The following is a 23,518-nucleotide window of genomic DNA, read 5'->3' as shown; positions in this document are numbered from 1 at the left end:
TTAATACAGTTTTCAACATGTTAAAGTACACGCAGAGAAGAGTGCAAACCAAAGAAAAGTAGTGCAAGTGTTTCAACTTCAGCATAGAAAAATCTTTCTACCGCTTGCTTTCTTCCAAAAAGAAAAGAGACAGAATTGTTGGTGAGTCCTGGGGTCAGTCTGACAAAAACACAAACTCAATTTTGAGACCATAAATTGAATTGGTCAATTCGGTGCATTTGAAATATTTTCAGTTTCTGACTCATTAAAAAAGGAGTTCCACAAGGTTATGTGCTTGGTTTACCTCACATTTTTTAAATATATAATGAACAGAGGTGTCAAAAGTATTCACATTCATTACTCAAGCAGAAGTAAAGATACTAGGGTTTAAAAAGACTTCTGTATAAGTTGAAGTGTCAAGTCAAGCTTTTTACTCAAGTAAAAGTGTAAAACTGGTTTCAAAACTACTTAAAGTATAAAAGTAATGTAAGGGGAAAAAATGCCATTAAGGACAAAAGCTTAGTCTGCACCACAGGGGCCTATAGTGCACTACCCCACCTCCTAAAAATAACATGTTTCTAAAGGCCATAATGACTTTAATGTTATATTAATATGTTAATATTGAAATATTTAGGTTGCACCTGTTTCAGCAGCATTTATGCCCATTGAAAATTCCCGCATTTTCGTACAATGCAAACACATTAAAGAATCATATATGTATACTACTGAGAATTAACGTGTTTCATTGAGCGGAAGATATGATGACTAGAAACCTATAAGTATTGTAATGGTGCAAAAAATGTCAAACTTCACAGGCATGTTATCAACAGCCTTTATTGGAATTATGTACATCCAAGCATCCACACATATCCAAGACCCGGAACTGCTGGTGTTGACCAAAAGGGTCTTACTCAACACGAAGGCTAGAGCACTTCAAACTAATCTAGGCTAGCTAAAATGTTTGATTACTTTATTAAGACACTATCACAACACGAGCATAAATGTAACGAGTAAGAAACTTGGCTTCTTTTTGGGTGGTACGATTTATCTGGATAGGTTTTTGTTTTTTTGTGGGTTTTTTAAACGATGACAAGCCAAAATCAAATAAGAGTAACAAGGCTATTTTTAAAATGTAAGGAGTAGAAAGTTCAGATAATTGTGTGAAAATGTAAGGAGTAGAAGTAAAAAGTCGGCCGAAAAATAATTACTCCAGTAAAGTATGGATACCCAAAATTTCTACTTAAGTAAGGTAACAAAGTATTTGTACTTCGTTACTTGACACCTTTGATAATGACTAACAATCCTACATAATGCAGATGATCTAAGCTTATAGTAGTTAGGGCTGGCTCGGGTTTGGACCAACTGTTACGTGGTTATGCAGCTATAGGCTTAGACTGCAGGGGGAACTGACACACTGGGATCCTATCTTTACCCTCTCTCTCCTCTGTCTGCCTGTCTCTTACTTTAACTCCTCCTATCTCACTAAAGTTACTAACCACAGACCTTTCTAGAGTCCCTGAGCTCCCTTGTCTCGTAGGTTCCTCTAAGTCGATGCTGTAGGTGGCCTGCTGCTTTGGATGTGCCAGACTCCAGCTGCTACTACTGCTATCTGTTTCACCACTTCATCATCTATCCATTTCCCTAACCCCAACATGGTTGAGGCAGATAACATGAGTCTGGTCCTGCTGGAGGTTTCTGCCTGTTAAAGGAAGTTTGTTCTTGCCGCTGTAACTAGCTAAATGCTGCAAAGTGCTCTGCTCATTGTGGATTAAGATGAGCTCAGACTGAGTCCTGTCTGTAAAATGAGACTAGATCTTATCCTGTCTTGATGTTGGGTCTTTTTTAATAATATAACATAGAGTACAGTCTAGGTCTGCTCTGTTTGTAAAGCCTGTAACAATCACAGTGGTCCGAGAAGGGGAGTGGGTGGTGAAGTTTTTCAATATGATCTCAATGTGTTCTACAGAAATGAAGTACATTGTGAGTATTTTTTCTTAAGGGATGATAAGGTTGTAATTTTCACACTAAGTAAGAAATGTTCACAGAGAAAAACAAAAATGAGACAAGATTGAGTTGTTTAAATTATTTATACAAAAAACCCATCAGGAGCATAATCATACCTTCAGAGCATCACTGTTTGAATTATTTGTTCCAAAAATTTAAGAAACTGTAGCCCTTGTACAAGTATATTCATGTACATAATTAAAGTCACAATGTGTGCTCAAATAACAGTTGAATGAAACACATTTCATGCTGACAAACACATCGCCGTACAAAATTACAGCAGTATAATAAAAGTACAGCAAGACTAAAAAATATTTTTGATATAAAACACCCTAAAAACACACTCTACATAAAAATCTACCAAAATGGCGACATCCAGTTCATGTGTTTTTCAGCTGCGTGGGCATTTTAAATTCTGTACAATGTGAGAAAAAAAACTACAAAAACAGTACATAGCACTTCAATTCAAACACATTACTCTTACATTGAAATTGTGTTTTACTTCCCAGTTTGAAAGTAATGTATATAGGCACAGTAATTAAATTCATGAGCCAGTTCGGTCAGCATCAGTCCTCGTTATTATTCCACTTTGACTCATTGACAAAGTCTAATTCTGGCCAAAAAACACGAAACACTTCCTCCTGCTTCCCAGGAGAGCTGCCACACATCAAAAGGCTGTTGTTAGCTGTCAGATGAAACAAAGACACACGTAGCTGCGACTTCTTTTACTGTATCCCCAAATGATCAAGTCCCTCGCATGCTTTAAAACTGATACAACAGTTGAGAGGCTTTGTAGACGAGAGATGTCCGATAGAATAAAATCTACGTCTCATTCCAATCTTTCAAAGAGAAATTAGTGGTGAACACTTTCTTTTCAATTTCAGCACAATTCAAACGATCTTCGTCTGCTATTTACAGGCACACACAGGAGCATCTTGATGTATACATTCCTTACAATTTCAGAATATTTTTAATATTTAATTATATTAATGCTTTGAGACAAAACAAGATACAGTTTGAACCTGAAATTTGTCTTATCAGATAATGTTTCATTTTTCAAAAAATTTGAGGGAAATCCATTTTTGGTTGGAAATAATTCTGTATAATTATCTATATGATAAAATACTGGTGATTCAGAAATACTTCACAAATATAATGCATTAACATAATCTGTTGCTTGATTAAATATTACAGTTTTGATGTGCCTTCTTTTCCAAACGCATTTTTGGATGTCATAGAAAGAAAGCAAAGGTGTTCAGAATAAAATGACTTATTGGGTCCTGATGTTGTGCATGCTGGCTCATGGTCAAAAGTCTTCTGTTTACAGGCCGATTGGTTCCTCTTATTCGATGTAGGATGTAGACTCAAATTCACGACACTCTAGAGGGCACACATTTATCAATCTGAACTGTGGTGGTTTCCACAGATCATAGATTTCTGTAAAATGAAGTTAAGGTGTTAACTTAAACCCGGGAGCAGGACCACGCCTAAACCACACCCTCAATCACCTGACAAGCCTACTTCAGGATGACGTGCTGGTACTGAGGTGCAAGCTAAAAAAGACGACATCGACCTGTCCTTCTACCCACCGTTATGGGAAATGTAAGATCTATCTACGATAAGGTGGACGAGCTAACCCAGCACCAGAGGGAATACTGGCAGAGTAGCATCATGCTAACAGAGCTAACACCGGACACGAACGCCACATTGGAAGGATTTCACCTGCTGTGGGCGGACAGGATACAGGAGAGCAAGACTGAACTGACTGGTGAAGAAGGCCAGCTCAGTCCTGGACCTTGTGGAGGTGGTGGCTGGCAGGAGAATTATGGCCAAGCTGTCATCTCTGATGGACTTTTTTTTTCTATATATATTCCTGTTGAAATTCTTGTACTGTACACTTTTTTGTTTGCTGCTGTAACTCCATGAATTTTCCCGTTGTGGGACAAATAAAGGAGTATCTAATCTTATCTTAAACATGGCCAGCCTACTCCAACCGCTTGTCTGTGATTCTTCAACCAACCCTCCCTCACCTTTCTCTACTCCACTTAACCTTTTTTCCTTATCCCCTTCTACTCCACTTGTGCTCGCTTCTTCCGTGCCCTTGTCTAATTCCAGGTACAGCCTGGGGTCAAGATCAGCTCGGCAGGATAACGCTGAGACAGAACCCCCATCCTGAGTCTCCTTCTGCTGGGGGCCACACGACGCACAACTAACTCAATAAAGGTTCAAACTCATATCCTTGTGTGGCGTGGTCCTTGCTAGTGAATCAAAGCTTGTGTAAAGTATGAAAAATTGTACCACTTGTGAGGGTAATACTTTTAAGACGAGTGACATTGAGTAGTTACTTTTAGGGTCCAAGTGTTCTTTCAGTAACTCTTTGAGATTTATTTAAATGTAAACTGAGTTTAAATATCAAAATATTTAATGAGTAAACAGCAAATTCATGTAAACTGATCTGATATTTTTAAGGGCTCACCTTACTTCAAGAAAAAGGAGGAAGGATTTATTCCATAGTTTTATCTCTGCACCATGCAGAGGGCTGTGTTTGAGACAAATCTGGCCTGATTTGAAAGAAATTGTGCTTTTCTTGGTTGCATTCCCTCTAGATGCCTTAAGGACCAGTGTGTGTTATAAAAAAATGTGCCTATCGCAGCTCTGCATATCAGATTTCTTACTCTGGAGTGAAAGTGATCACCCCTTGATGTGGCAGGAATCAGCAAATATAAATGATAACGTCAAGTTAGCACCATCAGTGCAGCAAAAGGCATTTCCGTCGTGGAGGCTCTGGTTCTCCTCGTGGCTGGAAGAAAATGATCATCATGTCAATTAGAAGATGCCTTTGTAAATGATGTCTCTGGGATGAATTCTTCCCCCCTCCTGTTTTAAGATGAAGGGGTCTGCTGAAGAGGTGTAAGGGTCTGAATAAAAAGACAATCCTTGTATTATTTCTTCAGACACTGGTACATCAGTGCTCGTGGATTCAGCACGTAGCGCTCAGAGTTGAGTAACTTAGTGAGATATTGCGGCACAGGAGGCCGAGGAGCCATGTAGGACACGCCGGGGCTGACGGCCATCACCTCTGCTATCTTCTGCTTCATCTCCTTTATCTCCCGGTCCCGCTTCATCACTTTATCTGCAGGACAAACAAAGGTATTACATGAGGGGGTGGACACTGAGGGACACAGTGATTCATTATATGGTTTCCCGATGTAAAACTAGCTTTATAAAGTGGTCCTGTGGTGATTGTCTCTGAGCTTCAATCCTCTTAAGGAAAGAATAAAATACTATTATTAATTATTATTACTATTTATAATAATCCCTCCTAATTTAAATAAATAATGAGACACTATTTACTATGTACGTTCAGTTACATAAGTAGAGAGAGAGAGAGAGAGAGAGAGAGAGAGAGAGAGAGAGAGAGAGAGAGAGAGAGAGAGAGAGAGAGAGAGTAGATCAAACATAACTGGCTACATATAAAATGTAAATTTTCAAAGTGTTTGCTGTATGTTTTTGCTGATTGTTAATGTTCTGTTTTTTGTTTTTAACTCTGTAAAGCACTTTGAATTGCTCTTTGTATGAATGGTGCTTTATAAATAAACTTGCCTTGCCTTGCCTATTAAAAAAACAAAATAAATGTGTCACCCTGTCTCAAATTTTTTGATTTTGTTGTTTTGTTCGAAGGGTTAAAAATCTGTTAAAGAAAAATAAGTGTCATGGCAGATATTTGTTCAAAAAATAATCTGTGCAGCCAAAGCTGAAACATTTGTGTGTGTGGGGAGGGGGGGGACTTCTTATAATGTTCCTGATGATGTCTTCCGGCCACATGGTGGTGCTGTAGGATCAAAGTTTCAAAGAGAAACTCTTCACTTGTTCCTTGAATCATGGTCTACAGGCCAATATTTCAGATGTCTTCTGAACAGGCACAAGGTCAGTGGCCTTTTTTTTTCAAGTCAAAGCAGTAAGTCATAAAATCAAACAAAGGACTCTGCATGAAGAATTAGGAAGAGGTTGTTTGGAAAAAGTGTTAAAGGAAAGAGCGGGAACCTTGAGCGATTTCCAGTTGTCTGCGTGCATCCCCCAGAGCAGAGAACAGGTCCAGCTTGATGCGAGTCTCAGCGCTCAGGTTGTACTCCAGATGTTGAGCTTTCTCCTGCATGGCTGACAGAGTGGACAGCAGCATGTCCGTCTCTTTCTCCACACAGCGGTACTTCCCCAAAGCCTGAGTCCAAATCAAAAGTGGAATATAAATCAGAAGTCTGGGATGACTACAAGAATAATAAAAAAAAGGTGTTTTGATTCCCCAAGTGTTTGTCAAATTACAGTTGTATTTTTTTCCCTCCATAGACATGCGTGCAGGATCGTACACTTGGGAGACCAATGCACCACACAGAAAACAACTTCCACACACTGATGATGAGTTGGCAAGCCAGTCAAAAAACATGAAAGCTTAACATTATCACAGAAACACTCTGAGAGGTGATAGTTTCTGTGTTCGAGGGAGGCGTCCGCTGATCTTATATCAAGGCGGTGCAATGTTTTCATGAAAGACCCAGCATCTGTTTCAGCATGCTTCATGAAGAATATACCACCAACATGAATCAAAACTCACACAGTACAACAATGTGCATACCTAATTTCAAAACAACAAAAACAACCACACATAACTGCAAACTGATGTCATGACAAAGTGCAAAAAAATAAAATAATTAAAGGTCTCAAAGAAACAACAACATTCTGTTTCTACAAAAATACACGAACCATCATAAACACACGATCAAAGAACACAACAAAGCTGCATGGGGATGACCAGATACTGAACCACTTAAGACTGACAGACACTGAAAACCACAAGTTCATTCCCAAATAGTGTAAAAATGGATACCTCAACATCACTCTCTAGATCTATCACACGACTCTCTTTGACTTGAAACTCCAGCTGTAGTTGTTTGTACTCTGTCTCTAGATCTTTTACTCTTTTCCTTAACATTTGGGTTTCACAGTGTTCCTGCCTGGTGTAGGAGACGGAGAAAATCACAGGGTTGAGTGTCAAGAAAAAATAAGAGGGGGGAGGGGGGGGCTCACACAGAAAGAAAACATGACATTTCAACTTTTGTTTTTTTTTCACATGTTTTTGTTTTTTAGATTTTCTGACTAATTAATAACTTATTGTGTGTGTTAAGGGAAATACTTCGACTTTTGGGGACATATCGTCATTCAGATCCCTTCAAATACTAGATGCAAAGATGGATTACACATTACATATGTCATCTATCATATAATATTACTTATCAGGAATATTGAGACGTTTAAAAGTAAATTAAAGACCCATGTATTAAGTCTGTCTTTTATGTAGTTTATTTTGTAACTTCATATAATTTTTCATTTTAATATCACTTAATATTTATTTTAATATTCTATTGTTTGAAGTCTTCAATTTTTATTATCTAGCTACAAATTTGTATTGCTATTTGTAGTAATTTTATTTATCTTAGACTTTTATTTTAGTTATGTTTTATGTTGTATTTACCCATTACTTAACTATTTCCCTTTATTGTTTATTTATATACATTTAATTACAATTGGTTTGCATTAGTATCTACTTCTAAATCAATTTCTGTTCTATGTTTAGTTGCTGTAAATAACTTTGAATTGCATTTGATTTGTATGAAATTTGTAAGTAAAACTTGATTGATGGATGGATGGATGGATGGATGGATGGATGGATGGATGGATGGATGGATGGATGGATGGATTGATTGATTGATTGATTGATTGATTGATTGATTGATTGATTGATTGATTGATTGATTGATTGATTGATTGATTGATTGATTGATTGATACCTGATTTTGAATAAAAGGTGGCAGCTACAGTTTGCCTAGCTTAGCCCAAAGACTGGAAACAGACATGACTGTCAAAATGGAACCAAATTTCCCTGCTGGTGTCTTAAAACTTCACTGATACACTTTGATTAAAGTCATATGTTTGTATTATTTGTCTTTTGTCTTGTCTTATTATTTGTCTATGATTATTACAGCTGCCACATTTTTAATCCAAAATAATTGTTTTCATAAAGTGTTGTCCACAACTATTCCTGGGCCTACACTGAAAAATGTTTGTGTTGAATCTACTAACTGTCTTTGGTTCTTAAATGTAAAATACCTCTGGCACATCATTCTGTGAGCTTTAGGGTTGCTATTTCTTACCCTTTGACACAGTCAGGATATCTGTTTCCCCTTGTATCAAATGTATGCTAAGCTATGCTAATCACGTTCTGGTCAAGGGTCATACTGAAAACAGAGAGAGAGAGAGAGTTGTCTTCGTTCTCTTTATTTCAGCTATAAAATAAATAAGCCTGATTTAAACCATTTTTTAAATTTTTTAAGAGAAACCCTTACAGAATAATTTTATTCTACTCAGTAGCCAACCAAGGGAGGTCAAAATTTCATTCCAGGTCTCAGTAAAAAACGAATTTACAGGTTTGTTGGGTGTGATGTACCTGTTTGTCATGCTCCGTGCTGTGTTGGCTGCTTCCTCCAGTTTCTGAGCCTGAAGCTCAGCCAACTGTTTCTCCAGAGAGAGTCTGGCCTCCGTCTCTGCTCGGGTCTTCTTCTCCAGCATCGCACTGCTCTGTTTGTCCCTCTGCTTGTTTTTAGTCAGACACAAAATCCTGGAGGGAAACAAAAGGTGTAAGAGCTACCTGTCAAAAATAAGTGGGTCAGTACCGCATTCAAGTTATTTGAGATTAACTTCAGAACATAACCAAAGATGCAAACGTGTTCTCATCTGTTTTTGTAGTTGTTGAGTCACTGGAGAGCACCGTGCTTTAAAAACTGGAGCAGTTCATATCAAAACTGTGCAGAACGCACGCATCTCAAAAAAGATTACAAGCTTCAGGCTGGATTTGATGTGGTTGATGTCTTGTTGGTTTAAATGAGATTGGACTGAATGAGTACATTTTTTACCTGCAGAGATTTTGATGTCAATTTTCCCTGTGCTTCAGTGATTGTACACAGTAAGTGATTTGGGTTATGAGGAAAATACAGCAAGAAATGTACATTAATGTAGTTTTTGAAGACAAAATGACAATAAATTCAATTTCAGCTTCCCAAATATGGATTTTTCTGGTAATCACGGTTGTTTATTACACATTTTTCAACTCATTGACCAAATAACTATAATGTTCCTAAATGTATGATGAAGAAAATCATCAACATAATCAGCTTTTGAGATAATTAGCTTTTAAGCGATAATATGGAGACAAATACAAATAAAACAAACTAATAAGTATTTTTAAAATAATAAACTATATTTTAGTAGCCCCAAACTACAAAATGGTTTAATTTAACACTTGTAATTAAATATTCTAATGCATTTAATTGCTCATGTCCTGTTTTTTGTTGTTGTTGATGTTGTTGTTTGTCTCTATCCACCTCTAACTTTCAGCATCTCCCTCTATCTCTGCTTTAATTGTCATTTAGTTAGTTAATTGCTATGACCTGGATGACTGAGAACCTTCACAGACATCTCCCTCTATCCCTCTTTCCAATCCAAGCATGGTCTCAGCAGATGTCTGTCTAACATGAGTCTGGTTCTGCTTGAGGTTTCTGCCTGTTAAAGGAAGTTTGTCCTTGCCAGGATCCTGTCTTTCCCCTCTCTCTCCTCTGTCTGCCTGTCTCTTACTTCAACTCTTCCTATCCCTTTAAAGTTACTAACCATAGACCTTTCTAGAGTCCCTGCATGCTGCAAAGTGCTCTGCTCATGGTGGATTAAGATGAGATCAGACTGACACCTGTCTGTAAGATGGGACTGGATCAATCACTTCAAATGTCAGTTCAAGGCACTTAACAAAAAGAGTCTGGTGTAATGTTTTTATAGGCCCACAGGAGGAGCCAGAGACTGCCTCTGGCTAAGGATGTTACTCATGACTCACTTGCTCTGCAGCAGCATGTTGGACTGCCTGAGCAGAGATACTTCTGGTCTCAGGCTTCTCTCACTGTTGGTCAGGTTGCAAATATGACTCTTCAGCTCCTGCTCGCTCTGCCTGCTTGTCTGCAACTCGCCCTTCAGCCTCCTCAGTTCCTGCTCCAGCCTGAAAGATGAGACCCAAAAGGTTACAGGGAAAGGACGAGGTGTTTTAGCCCCGATGTAAACTCTACTGAAACAACAGAGGCATACTTGGTAGTCTGTTCAGAGTGGTAGTTCTGAGCTGCTGTTGTGTTCTTGTCTGTTATGTCCCTGTTGGGGCTGATGGTTTTGGAGCTGGTTCTCTGTTTCTTCTCCATCCTCCCAGCAGGAGGTGAAGGAGTGTTTGTGCTGCCTCTACGGGCTTTTGGCGAGGAGCTTTTAGCTGTTGCGCGTGTGGCTTTGCTTCCTTGCTCTTCTTGAGGTAGATTTTCTGAGGCAGTGGAGGATTCTGGTCCTCCTGCCCCACTGTGGTGCAGATCTCTGGACTCGCCAGCTTTGATTGATGGCTGCCGCCGGTTTGAATCAGCTGACCTCACCTCCTGTGTTCCCCGCTCTGTTGCCCTCTCCTCACTGCGAATCTGGAGGCAGTCGACAGTGTGTCCCTCATCGTTGGACACTACAGCACCATTCTGACACTGATACTGAGTCGACTCGGGCTTTGTCTTCCATTTTGAGCCTGCAAGAACAGCAAAGAACAAAGAGTCTTAGCTGCAGTCTGCTTTGATCTATTTCTGCTTTCCTTGACGTGAAGTGCAGTTGGCTTCATTTCTGCATTGCAAAGATTCACTACATCGCCTGCATCTACATAAAAAAGAACTCATCTCTAAGATGACCTCTCCTTGTTTGAAACATTTAAATGAACAGCCCTCATTTTTTTTAAATTATATTTTTGGGCTATTTACGTCTTTAATTGATAGGACAGCTGAAGAAAGACAGGAAACACGGGGAGCAGATAGTGTGGGAAGACATGCAGGAAACGGTCAGGGTCCGGAGTTGAACCGGCGACCTTCGCTCCAAGGACTGCAGCCCCTGCAAGCAGGGCGCCCAGACCCACAAGGCCACCAGCGCCCTGAACAGCCCTCATTTTGAACTGTTTTTAAACCACTGGTTGAATGGTGCTTATCTCTGTGTAACATTAGCATCTACTTGGTCCTGTTTTCATTGTTTTTACTGTCAGAAAAAGAAATGAGCGATGGAACAGTGAAAGGAGTCTGCCAGTTTCTAAAACGGGTGACTTCCTCTTCAAATTTGATGGAATCTTTTCAGCTACTTTCTGGAAAACTTGAAAATATGTTATTTAACAAATTGTATAGCTGTGGTTATACAAACTGCAGGGATTCAGTGGACTTAACGGATATATCTGACACTTTCTATGGCCTTTATTGTTGTTTTATGAACCTGTTGTTCCAGCTATCCATTTTGAATAAACAGTATTGTTGGAGCCATGAGTACGGTGGCCCTGAAGTGCAAATCACAACAGCAATCCAGAAAATACGACGGCAAAAAAAAAAAACACTTCGGCAAATCAGAAAACACTATGACTAATCAAATCAGAAGAAGTCGGTATCCTCAACTTGCCGCTGATTGGACTGGTCTATCCTTTGACCCAGAAGGACATGGTTTACATGTTTTCCAAATATGAGTGCCGCCAGTGACAACGTACATGCTGCTATTACAGTATTTCTCAATTGCTAAAACACATTTCTTGACTCATATTTTGAAAACATGTAAACCATGTCCTTCCGGGTCAAAGGATACACCATCCAATCAGCGACGAGTCATGTCTCCCGAGGGTACCTACTTCTTCAGGTTTGGTTAATGTTGTAGTGTTTTCTGAACTGCCGTAATGTTTTCTGATTTGCCGTAGTGATTTGCACTTCAGGGCCACCGTACATGAGGGATTCAAGTGTTTATATTATGTTATTTTGAGGTTTAGGGTAGGTTATTGTTTGTTTACTTTTTGTGGTGTTATTTTTGTTGTTTGTTTACGATATGGTTTATTGTGGGGTCAGTTAATCAGATTATTTACGGGTCATGTGTTAGGGGCGGGATATTCTGTTCATTTAGGCCACCTGTTTTCTTTGGTTTGGAGGTAGAGAGAGGGGGTGAGCTGGGTCTCACCGCTTTGTTGACCGCTTAGTTTACGCTTATGATCGCTATGTTCTGTTTGTGCACTTTATCATGAGTTGATTATCCTTTTTCCTTAATAAAAGGTTAAACTTACTTTTTTGTGCATTAGTGATTTTATGTTTTAGCGCGTCCAACACTAACTAGGCCCAACCTCACTCTCCCAGCAGCTTTTGGCTCTGTGTAGTCACTACAAGTATGATGCTCAGGTTTACTTTGAGTTCCTTCTGCAGAATATTTGGTCCATCTCTTAGCATGACACTACTTCAGTAAAACACAAGTAGATTAGAAACATCCTGCACACTGTGTGAACTGCAGATAAAAGGGTGTAAAAATGCAAAGTGCAGAAGACTCACTGCTGCTGCCATCTGTGCTGTTCTTGGGGTAAACCTGTGAGCCTGGAGGCAGCGAGTGCTGCAGGAGGTGCATGTGGAAGTCGTTCTCACTCTGCACGGCCTTCTGTATGCGCAGCTTGAAGATGTTGGTGAAATAGCAGGTGGCGTAAAACCCAAGGTACACTACAGGATATCCAATGCTGAATGTGAAACACAATGGAGGGTAGACACATTAATAACACATAACACATCTCGACCACTAGATTTTTAATGTTAACGCTCTCTGTTAAAATATGTTTTTGTCTTTTATTTCACACTTCTTTGGTCATTAGCCAGCAGCATCAAAGTGAGTTTCTGCTGAAATATTTGATGAGCAATCCTCAAAGCCAATTCTTGATATCACACAGAGAGCTGATAAAAGTTTAATATTAGCTCAGTTCAATAACTTTTTAAGAGTGTACTATTCCGAAAATGGGGATTCGCACTGAATCAACGTACCAGTGTGCAGCAAAAAGATGAGACAGGTTTGCATGAGAGGTTTTAAGGTCTTTGAGTCGAAGTGAAGCTTCTGTGTACACGAGAAGAATCCACAGGGATGCCGTTGATATACAGATGCCTTTTTCTGGACAAACATTGGAATACAATGAAATGTGTTATTAAAAAAAAACTACTGATTCCAAAACATCTAACAATAAAAAAGCTTGATTTTTTTGTTTTGTATATCTTGTCATATGTGCCACTAAATACTCACCTGTGTGCCATATGTAGTTGAATAACACATATGTACTCGCCACAAAGAACAGCCAATGCAAAGGAACAAAAATTAAACAAAAGATGTCCAGAGTGAAGGCAGCACAAACAAAAACAACACATATAACCTGCAGATAAAAGAAAACAGCTATTTCAGTGGAAATGCATGGGATTCATTGCATGTCATTAGGGTTGCAAAGGGGTGGAAAGTTTCTGGTAAATTTCCATGGGAAGTTAAGCTGGGGAATTTTGGAAATATTCCTAATTGGAAACTTTTCATGGGAATTAATGGGAGTTAACTGGGAATTGAGGGTAATTTAATGGAAAGATATCATATTCAAGCATAAATATTTGTTTTGTTATAAGCAGACATCCATCCAAAATACAAATCATCTGCGCATGTGATGGAGGAATGCACTGTGCATGTAGGGGGCATGGTCTTAATAGCATAGATATTCAACTGTACTTGCATGAAATCTGGTTGTTTTAGTCAGGATTATGCTAAAATATATTTTCCCCAACTATATTTAAGTTCCCTATTACGAGCCAACCTTCAATTTAGTAAATTCCTGGTTTATTCCCATAGAAAGATTCCAACTTTGAAAATTCCCAAAATTTTGGAACCCTACTTGTCATCATCATCACCACACAATTTAAAATCCAGTATTAGAGGCGCTCACAAGTCCATGGCAGTGAAACGTGGTGTAAACGCTGCTGAAGAAGAGCCAGCATGGCCACAGGTACTCCAGTCTGAATTCAAGGATGAAATCTGCCAGCAGCACCACTGTCCACATCATCATGAACTTCAGGACGGTGTAGGCACTGCAAAACACAGTTTACTACAATCATTACACAGAAAACATCAGCAGACACGGTCGGAGGGTCAGTTTGGATACGAGATAGAAATGTGTCTTCTTGTTCTTGATTCTAGTAAAGAAACTGAAGTTAAAGCATTAAACATATAAAGACATCAAAGACTGAACACATCTCTAAAAAACACAGTCTGTGATTTGAAGTGGAAACAATGAAGAACAATGACAGTCCCTCCCCTCCGTTTGTTGTATTAGCGACCACGAGACAAGCAGGGGCTGTGGTTTGCTCCTTTGTTCTGTTCATCCATAGGCTGCTATCACATCAGCCCCTCTTTGTTTGGTAACCATGGCAATATTTCATCTGGAGGAGAGGGGGAGCACCCGCAGCAGCATCCTTTTGCACATGGTTCAAACCCCTGTTTTGAGTACAATTTAAAAACTGTATCTTTACTTTAGGGACACTTTTGAATCTAATTTGCAAGTATATTCAAATTATATACTAAGCATGCAAGTAAGCCCACAAAAATGTGAGGTGAGATAGATGGAATACAAAAGCTTTGTAATTTAATTTTTATTTCACATTTGTCTCATTACAATTATGACATTAATTTATTTACCTATTGCAGCATATTTGTCATGACTGGCAAATTATTTCACACGAATAGAAGCAGACCTCTATATTTTGTGGTGTGATCATTTTTTCAACACAAAAGAAGACTCTTTATTATTTATTTTTTTTAAACTAAAGTGGATGATGGTGATTAAATTTGCTGTCCCATGTGATAGCCCTCATATGAAGCAGTTTATTCTTTCTTAAAACGAACGCTCTTAAATGAGGCTTTTGTGTACCTAAATAAGATTTTAAATGGGGAAAATACTGCGAAACATGAGAAGCAGAATGTAATAAGTGACAACAGGCCTATTATTTGTACAGAGATCACAAAGGAAGAGTGTAAAAGCGGAGAGACATCAGCCTGAGGAGTATGAGGCCGATATTAACTTGCACATTTACTGATTCTAGTCTGTCTGTAAACAATGTCGGATGCACTAACACGCACTATACGTTTCCAATCTTCTCCTCCTGATATGCTTTAATAGGGCCTTTTAATGCGTTTATGCATGACACGTTGAAACATGAATGAAGTGATGGGACAAGAAGCACACAGGTGAGCAGGATGACGACGGCCACATTTCACACAAAGACGAGCACCACAACAAAAGCAGCCTCCGCCAGGCTGTCTGCCTGCGCGGCTCACGGCGGTGTTAGCTACCTTTCAGACAGCCTCTCCGTTATTTTCAATTTTTTCATTTTCCGTAGCCTGTTCGCGTCCACATATCGTTTCTTCATCTTATGGCTTCTTTTCCCTCCGTGCTGATTGTTTTTTTTACACAGCAGTGTCAGTGTCAGAAGGGAAAAAAGACAAGTTAATGAAGAACGATTCCTCCTCTTCGTGGAGGAAGAGGATGTTCACTTCAACCTGTGATGATGTCTGGGAACAAATATAGGCTGCCGCGGCCTGCGCATGCCCAGTTGATGCTCTAATGACAAATGTTCAGCGCAAGGAAGGGAGCGCATCATCACAGTGTGCTCGCTGTACACACTGTACCAGATGAGTTAATTATAAATACAAGAGACAAACAATTGTCCTACACACGCAAAAATACAAGTAGTCCCCTAATCATCTATACCAATCAAAAATCACAATAAACATTTCTTAATCTCATTTTTAACTCCATTACTGACCATTTAAATCAATATTTAGTGCAATGGTGTTCTTTAATTCTCACAGATCATAGTTTAATGTGGATAATTTACTTTTTTTCATGAAAATTCATGTTAAAACTTTTTTAAATGTACATTGGAAAGACCTAAACATAAATACAATAGTCTAACACAAAAATACAAGTAGTCCCCAAATCATCTATACCAATCAAAAATCACAATAAACATTTTTTAATCTCATTTTTAACTCCATCACTGACCATTTAAATCAATATTTAGTGCAATGGTGTTCTTTAATTCTCACAGATCATAGTTTAATGAGGATAATTTACTTGTTTTCATGAAAATTAATGTTGAAACTTTTTTCAATGTACATTAGAAAGCCCTAAATATAAATACTATAGTTTTACATGACTTAGATTTTTGTTTATTTTATTTTACATTTTGAATTTTTTTATTTTTATGAAGTGATGTTCACGAGACACCTCATCTGTCACATGCTGCCCAGACTGTTATGCTGCAATTATCTGGTTTGGAAGGCATATATTGCCTAAAATGGAAGAAACCTCTGAATGCCTCTAACCTCTCCACTGTGGCATTAGGGCCTGGGTTATAGAGTAGTGAAAGTTGCTCTTGTCCCTCACTGTTCTAAGGGCTGCCAACTTGTCTCTATTCGATCCCAGCTCCTACAGTCAAATGCCAAAGTGTCCTTGGGCAAGCCATTTTTATTTTATATGTTATTTACACTAATTAAGCCAAGCAGAAGAAGTTTCAAAATGCTTTAAAAAATTATTTTTCAGACTTTTGAACTTTAAAATGGGTCAATTTGACCCACAACATAACAGGAGGGTTAAGTGAACACATGTAGTAGAAGTTGTCTTTTCTCATAGGAATGTCAGAGGCAAAGTGGAAGGACTGAAAGAAATATTAAATGTCATTGAGAGCAACTATGCTAGTGAAATAGCAAACCAACTGAAAGGGGTGAGGATAACATAATGTTTCAGTATTAATGTACCTGACTGAATCAAATATAGAAATAGAACATATTATAAGTCTAAAAATTAAAACTAATTAAATAACCAGTAAAATAAAATTCATACTGTTTTGTTTACATTGTCTTTGCATTTTATTCATAAACTCTTTGGATTTAAATGCTTTTTAATTTGGAAAATGATAGTCAAAGAATCTAACAAATTGCTTCACTGCAATGACATGGATATATTCTAAGGCATATTTGTAATCTAATGTTTTGTCTTCTACTTCTGTGAATAGCATGTTTTTACTATGTTAGAATCTCAAATGCATCTATGTTGTCATCTTGATGTTTCATTATTATTGTTATTGTTATTATTATTATTATTAGTAGTAGTAGTAGTAGTAGTAGTAGTAGTAGTAGTAGTAGTAGTAGTAGTATTTAAAGTAATAAAAGAAAGATAGAATAAATACCAGAAAAAATATTGAATAAAATTAAATAAATGGTTATAATGATAATAATGCAGTGCAGGGTTAAACAAATACTCCAAATTAAAAGCCATATAGGTCTTCAGTTTACTTCTAAAACACACATTAAAGGTTTTTTCTACAAACAATCCTGATCACAAGCCAGATACTATTGTTTTATTTCATTGCTCTTTGTTGTCACACTCATTCTGCAAAAAAAAGTATTGTCAAAATGCTGTGAGCAATAAGGAGTAGCACATTGTCTTAGTGGCATCCGTGTTCCTTATTTATTAAGACTTTAAGACTTAAAGCTCATGACCTTGAGGAAATGTTAATCTCCAGGATATCTGTAAGTCACAAAATGTCATGTTTTTATTATTATTATTATTAGTAGTAGTAGTAGTAGTAGTAGTAGTAGTAGTAGTAGTAGTAGCAGTAGCAGTAGTAGTAGTAGTAGTAGCAGTAGCAGTAGTAGTAGTAGTAGTAGTAGAAGTAGTATAATTATTATTATTATTATTATTATTATTATTATTATTATTATTATTATTATTATTATTATTATTAACGCTTTTCAAAGCTGGATCACAAAGTGCTTTCCAAAAACACATTAACAGACACAATCAAAAACAAATAACTTTTTACAATATACAAGAGAGAATAGAAAAATCATGTGTGTAACTTGTGGAATAGCAGCAGTAGTAGTTTAAGGGCCCTTAAGGATATCTTTGTTGACAGATTATGTTTGCAGAAGTGATCCATTTGCCAGAAAGGCAATATTGACCAGTAGGGTGCTGCTGAGTTTGTGAAGAACCTGTTGTTAAGTGTGGTGGATCTCTTTGATTTTAGATTTATTTTTCTATGTATTAAAACAAAATAAGACACAACAGAAAATGAGCACAACAAAGCTAAACAAATAGAGAGTAGAGAGAACTGTGTACACAAGTATGATTAAGATAGGTGTATCCACAAACGTAACCTACTTTGTGTATTTATAAAGCACTTATGACACACAGAATAAAATGTCATTGTACAAGTCAAGTACTTATGTAATTAGTAAGTTATGCAAACAGTTTAAAGACAAAATAAAACTTATACAATGTGAGAAGTTAGCTGGTATACATATCTAAATTGGTCTATATAGCACATTGGAGTGGATTTACAAAGAAAATCAGCTTGAAAATGGATGGTGATATGTAGTATATGTTAAAAAATAGAACCTGCAGTGGTGCTTTCTTCGTGAAGGATGTGCAGTGGTGTTTCCAGGTGCAATCATAGGGTGAAAATGTCAAAACACTGGCATACAGGTTGTTGTTTTTCTCAACTAGTTCCAGCAGCTACACATTTTCTCTATTTGCAGTCTTATCATCACCACTCAGTCATCTGCACACTTGATAATTCGTTAACATCAACAGATGCTAAGTCGGTGGATCAGTTGTGAGCCAATCAGGTTAAAGTTGACTGAAAACTCATTCCAGAATTAAACTGGTGGGAGCACAGAAGGTTGGACCCAAAGGTAGATTTTTAGATTCCTTTAGTATATACAAAAAAAAGCAAAACTGAAATTGTGTTATAACTAAGTCCATGGAGAGCAGGTACAATTAAACAACCTTGTGTAGGGATGGTTGTGTTGAAGGGTGAGCTAAACTTAAGAAACAGTATTCTCTTGCCCTGGTGTGACATGGGGTGAGTTTAGGTCAGAGAAATGGTATGGCCCACAAACCTGTTGGGTAGACATTAAGCACATCAAATCCTGCCACTGGACACAAGATTTGAAGTGACTCATGGATTCTCTGGGCACTTTTGGGTGGTGTAATGGCTTCAGGTCAACAGTTGTTGAGGTATGTCACTGCTTCTTCTTTTTTTCTAGCATTGGTAGTCTTGAAGTAAGATGGGATGACAGCTTTGCACAGGAAGATCCACAAGTCATTGATAGTGCATCTGGTTGCTAATCACACATCCAAAGACATTGTCAGGTCTAACAACCTCAACCTCTTTCTTTAGGATGTGACTGTGACGGTGAAAGGACCTTGTAGGTTTTTGTCTTCTTTTGGGTGAGGGGTGGGTTGGGGGTGCAGTCTTCCTGGTGTGTGGCTTCAAACAGTGCATGAAGTCATTCAGCGCCTCTCGGAGAGATCTGTCATGTTACAGCCGTTTATCATTGTCTTGTAATCAGAGATGGCTGCAAGCCCAGCCACACACACCCAGACTGAGTCAACACTAAATTTTACGATCAAATGTGTACTTTGCTATCATAATGGCAACGCGAAGGTCAGCCCTGCGAGATCTGAAGGCTCCTATTCTGTACTCAAAGGCTATGTGCCGGGATACAAGAATAATCTGAATAACATTTTTAACTTCTCTTTAGCTAATTTTAAGATAGCATATACATATTATTGAGAGTCAATTTAAATTTAGGTTGTGCTATAGAAGTAATCAAGTTTATAGGTCCCATTGGAAGCTTGTGTATGAAGTAAATATACTGTATTTAGAGAGAATAAATTGGTCAAATAGCAAATCATCACTTGACAAACAACGTATTTGTGATGTACTGTATAAAGTATGTTCATCATTGAGTTAATTGTGAGTTTTTTTGTGTCATCCGACATGACACATTTTTCTTAAGCTGTATAGCCTCTAAAGTACAGGAAGTAGGAGTACAACATGGTCTTGTCACTATGCACATACACCTAATGTGTCTGGTAGATCTAAAAAAAAGTAGTGTATTTCTGAGTAAATTATTTATTTGAAACTCCTAAGTATATCGAGGTAGCGGCCTCATTTACGACATAGCCGAGCTAATACGACAACATAAAAACCAAACAGAGGATACAATCATACAAAATATGTGTAAATGGTATTTTAAAGACACAAAAAAAGAAAATAAGTAAAACAATAAAACCATTAAAATGATATACATTGCCTCAAATGACTGAAGTATCAAAAGTATTGATATTTTGATTTGAGAATCGTCTTTTCAGCATAAAGATCTGGTATCGGAAGTATCGATATTTCAGTATTGATCCGCACATCACTATACAGTAGAAGTTAGAGGTATAACAATAACACAAATGCAGAAATATGTTTCCAGAGAGGGATTTTGATCTTCCATGTAATGTTTAAGATAGTGTGAATCTTGTTTGTAGAGTTATAGTAATTTCCTGTTTCATGGCCTGACATCAAACTTTGACAAGATTCCATAGCTACATCCTTTGAGTCATGTACATAAACTCAAGGACAATATCTACTTAAAAGTATCTTCTGGTGTTACAAAGAATTTGAGGTGGATTGGATTAACTCTGTAGGAGAAATGAATCCAAGTGTGACTCAAGTAATTGGGAAAAAAAACCTTCTTTTCAGATGTCTAACTTTGATGAGCCACCATGCCAATGCCCATGTCCACCATGCCATGCCCACCATGCCATGCCCACCATGCCATGCCCACAATGCCATGCCCACCATGCCATGCCCACCATGCCATGCCCACAATGCCATGCCATGCCCATGTCCATGCCATGCCCACCATGCCATGCCTACCATGCCATGTCCATGTCCATGCCCATGTCCATGCCAACAATGCCCGTAAGGTGTCTACTAGTACTTCAACAAATTTAGAGTTGATCCACCATGCCCACCATGCCCACCATGCCCATCATGCCCATCATGCCCACCATGCCCACCATGCCCATGCCCACCATGCCCACCATGCCACCATGCCCATGCCCATGCCCATGCCCATGCCCATGCCCATGCCCATGCCCATGCCTATGCCTATGCCCAAGCCCATGCCCATGCCCATGCCCATGCCTGTAAGGTGTTGTGGTAGCGTGGCCCAGTGTGAGGCGATCATCTAGCGGAGCAGTGACCAGAAATGAGGCTTCGAACACAGTATCAAAGTTAAGACACAAAGTTCTCAAGGAGCATCCGAAGTTCTCTGCCAAATGACAGAGATGCCCAATACTTTATAGTCCTTCAAACATAAGGGAGGAGAAAGGGAGGGGGAAAACATGTGTATGTGTGATCTTAATACAGTTGTTCATAAGTAAGGAAAACAAAGGGGGGGGGGGGGGGGGGGGGGGGGGAACAGGTGTGGGTGAGTTGCAATCAAGGGTGAGCAAAGGGTCATGTCAGGTGAATATAGTATCACATCCGGGCCGAACCTGCCTTGAACTTGCAGAAGCTGGGGCTCTGACCTCAGTCTCACCTTTATTCAGAGATCTGCACAGATCTCTGGCCTTATGCCTTACCATTTGCTGGTTTCTTCAATAAAACATATAAAATGGAAAACATATGAATATAATTGTTAAAAGAAGAATACATGAGCATAAAATACATGAGCATAATAAGAAACACATGATTATAACTTTAAGGAAAATGCATGATTATAATAGAGGATATTAATCAAGATTCCACACTATTAAGAGAGAATATATGAATATAACAAGAAAAATACATGAGCATAATAAGGAAATTAAGCGAGATTCCACAGTGTGTACTAGTGCTTCAACAAATTCAGAGTTGATCATAATATCTCCCTTGAAAATAAACCTGGAACGACCTCTGAAAATGGCTACATGTTTGCCTTTTTTAATAATCAAATTCAAAATTTCCGACTTCCTGTTGGTTTTACTATATATGAAGTTAAGGTGTTAACTTAGATTCGGGAGCAGGACCACGCCTAAACCACACCCTCAATCACCTGACAAGCCTTCTTAAACGTAGCTAGCCTACTCCAACTGCTTGTCCGTGATTCTCCAACCCACCCTCCCTCACCTTACTCTCCTGCACTTAACCTATTTCCTTGTCCTCTCCTACTCAACTCGTGCTCGCTCCTTCTATGCCCTGTCTACTTCCAGGTACAACCTGGGTCAAGATCAGCTCTGGCAGGATAACGCTGAGACGGAACCCCCATCCTGAGTCTCCTTCTGCTGGGCACACCACGCACAACTAATTCATTAAATGTTCAACTTATATCCTTGTGTGGCGTGGTCCTTGCTAGTGAAGGGTCAGTTAGACTTTTTTTGTAAGTTTAAGCATGTATAGCACCTTTCATACATACAAGCATGCAGCCCAAAGTGCTAAAGACAGACGGAAAAGAACAGTAATGGAAAAGACTAAAAAAAGAAAGAAGATTTTAATAAAAAATACTAAAAACTGAAATAAAATGAATACAATAAAAGATAAAAACAAACTTTAAGTCCATTAAAGTAATAAAAAAGAGATAGAATAAATACAATAAAAATATTGAATAAAATTAAATAAATGCTGTTAACAATCATTCTACAAAAAACGATCAAAATGTTGTTAAAACACTGTGAGCAATAAAGAGTAGTGCATTGTCTTAGTGGTATCCGTGTTCCTTATTTATTAAGCCTGTAAGACTTTAAGCTCATGAACACACAAAAGTTAGTAAAACCAGGACCTTGAGGAAATGTTCATCTCCAGGATATCTCTAAGTCACACAATGTAGGTGGTCAAACAGATTATAGTGACCAGTAAAGTCAAGTATGTTAACACACAAACAAGGCAGGCAGCAAGTATAGTAAATATTTAATTCAGCAGATTAATATATTTACTGGGTACCAGGAACAGGATATGAAAAGTATGGGTAACACTTTATATTAACTACACACTTTTAAGCATTAGTTAAGCATTAATTAATACTTAACTCATCATCTGTAAAGCATTGTTCATACATTAATACTCATTTATATATCATGTACAAACACAGTTATAAATGTTTTATTATTCATGAATATGACTCTCTATAATGTGTTAACTAACTCTTTGTTCATACTTTATAAATGATGGATTCACCAATTACAAATGAGCTATTATGGTCATTATAAACCAGTTATAAGCACATTTACAGGTTATGATTCTAACATTTAGTAAGGGTTAGTGAACACCTTATTACATAGCAAATTATGATTAATTAAGGTAGTCACAAAGGACTTATAAGCTGCTTGTTCATGGTTTTGTGAGCTGATCTAAAGTGAGGACTTTTTATGCTTTACCAAGAATTCATTAATGAGATTTAAGACCAGCAGCACCTTAAAACACAGAAGTCACAGATATTGATTCAACAGAATAAGGAAACAGACACAACACATGGACTTAAACTTGTTTTTATTAAACGGAAACATCCTCTGTTTAAAACCGTGTTTATCAAAATAACTCTTCATATGAAATTTAAATACTCTGCAACTGAAAAAGAAAATCTCTCAAACTTAAAGTGCTCACAGTGGAAAAACTCAAATAAAATATGACGTATCAAATATATAGAAAGACAGTAACATTTAAACGCTGGCTGTATAAAACCAGTTGTAAACACAAGTTCAAATGCAGCTGCAAAACTGAACAATAACTTGGATTCTGTGTTT

At 37.9% G+C, this 23,518-nt stretch overlaps 1 protein-coding gene across 1 annotated transcript; it reads right to left on the bottom strand.

The window, feature by feature from the left end:
• Positions 1-4,899: 4,899 nt before the first annotated feature.
• Positions 4,900-15,452, bottom strand: si:dkey-12h9.6 (macoilin-1). The gene is made up of 11 exons (XM_034699938.1): positions 15,247-15,452; positions 13,844-13,985; positions 13,165-13,291; positions 12,912-13,035; positions 12,435-12,613; positions 10,162-10,627; positions 9,917-10,075; positions 8,483-8,653; positions 6,866-6,992; positions 6,028-6,202; positions 4,900-5,116 (listed from the first exon to the last, which is right to left on the bottom strand). The coding sequence occupies exons 1-11, from the start codon at positions 15,321-15,323 to the stop codon at positions 4,926-4,928; spliced, it is 1,938 nt and encodes a 645-aa protein (XP_034555829.1). The 5' UTR covers positions 15,324-15,452; the 3' UTR covers positions 4,900-4,925.
• Between the last annotated feature and the right edge of the window lie 8,066 nt (positions 15,453-23,518).

The sequence above is a fragment of the Notolabrus celidotus genome, chromosome 13 (assembly GCF_009762535.1).
Source record: "Notolabrus celidotus isolate fNotCel1 chromosome 13, fNotCel1.pri, whole genome shotgun sequence".
In the NCBI taxonomy this organism is placed as follows: domain Eukaryota; kingdom Metazoa; phylum Chordata; class Actinopteri; order Labriformes; family Labridae; genus Notolabrus; species Notolabrus celidotus.
This window is presented reverse-complemented; position numbering and strand designations above follow the sequence as displayed.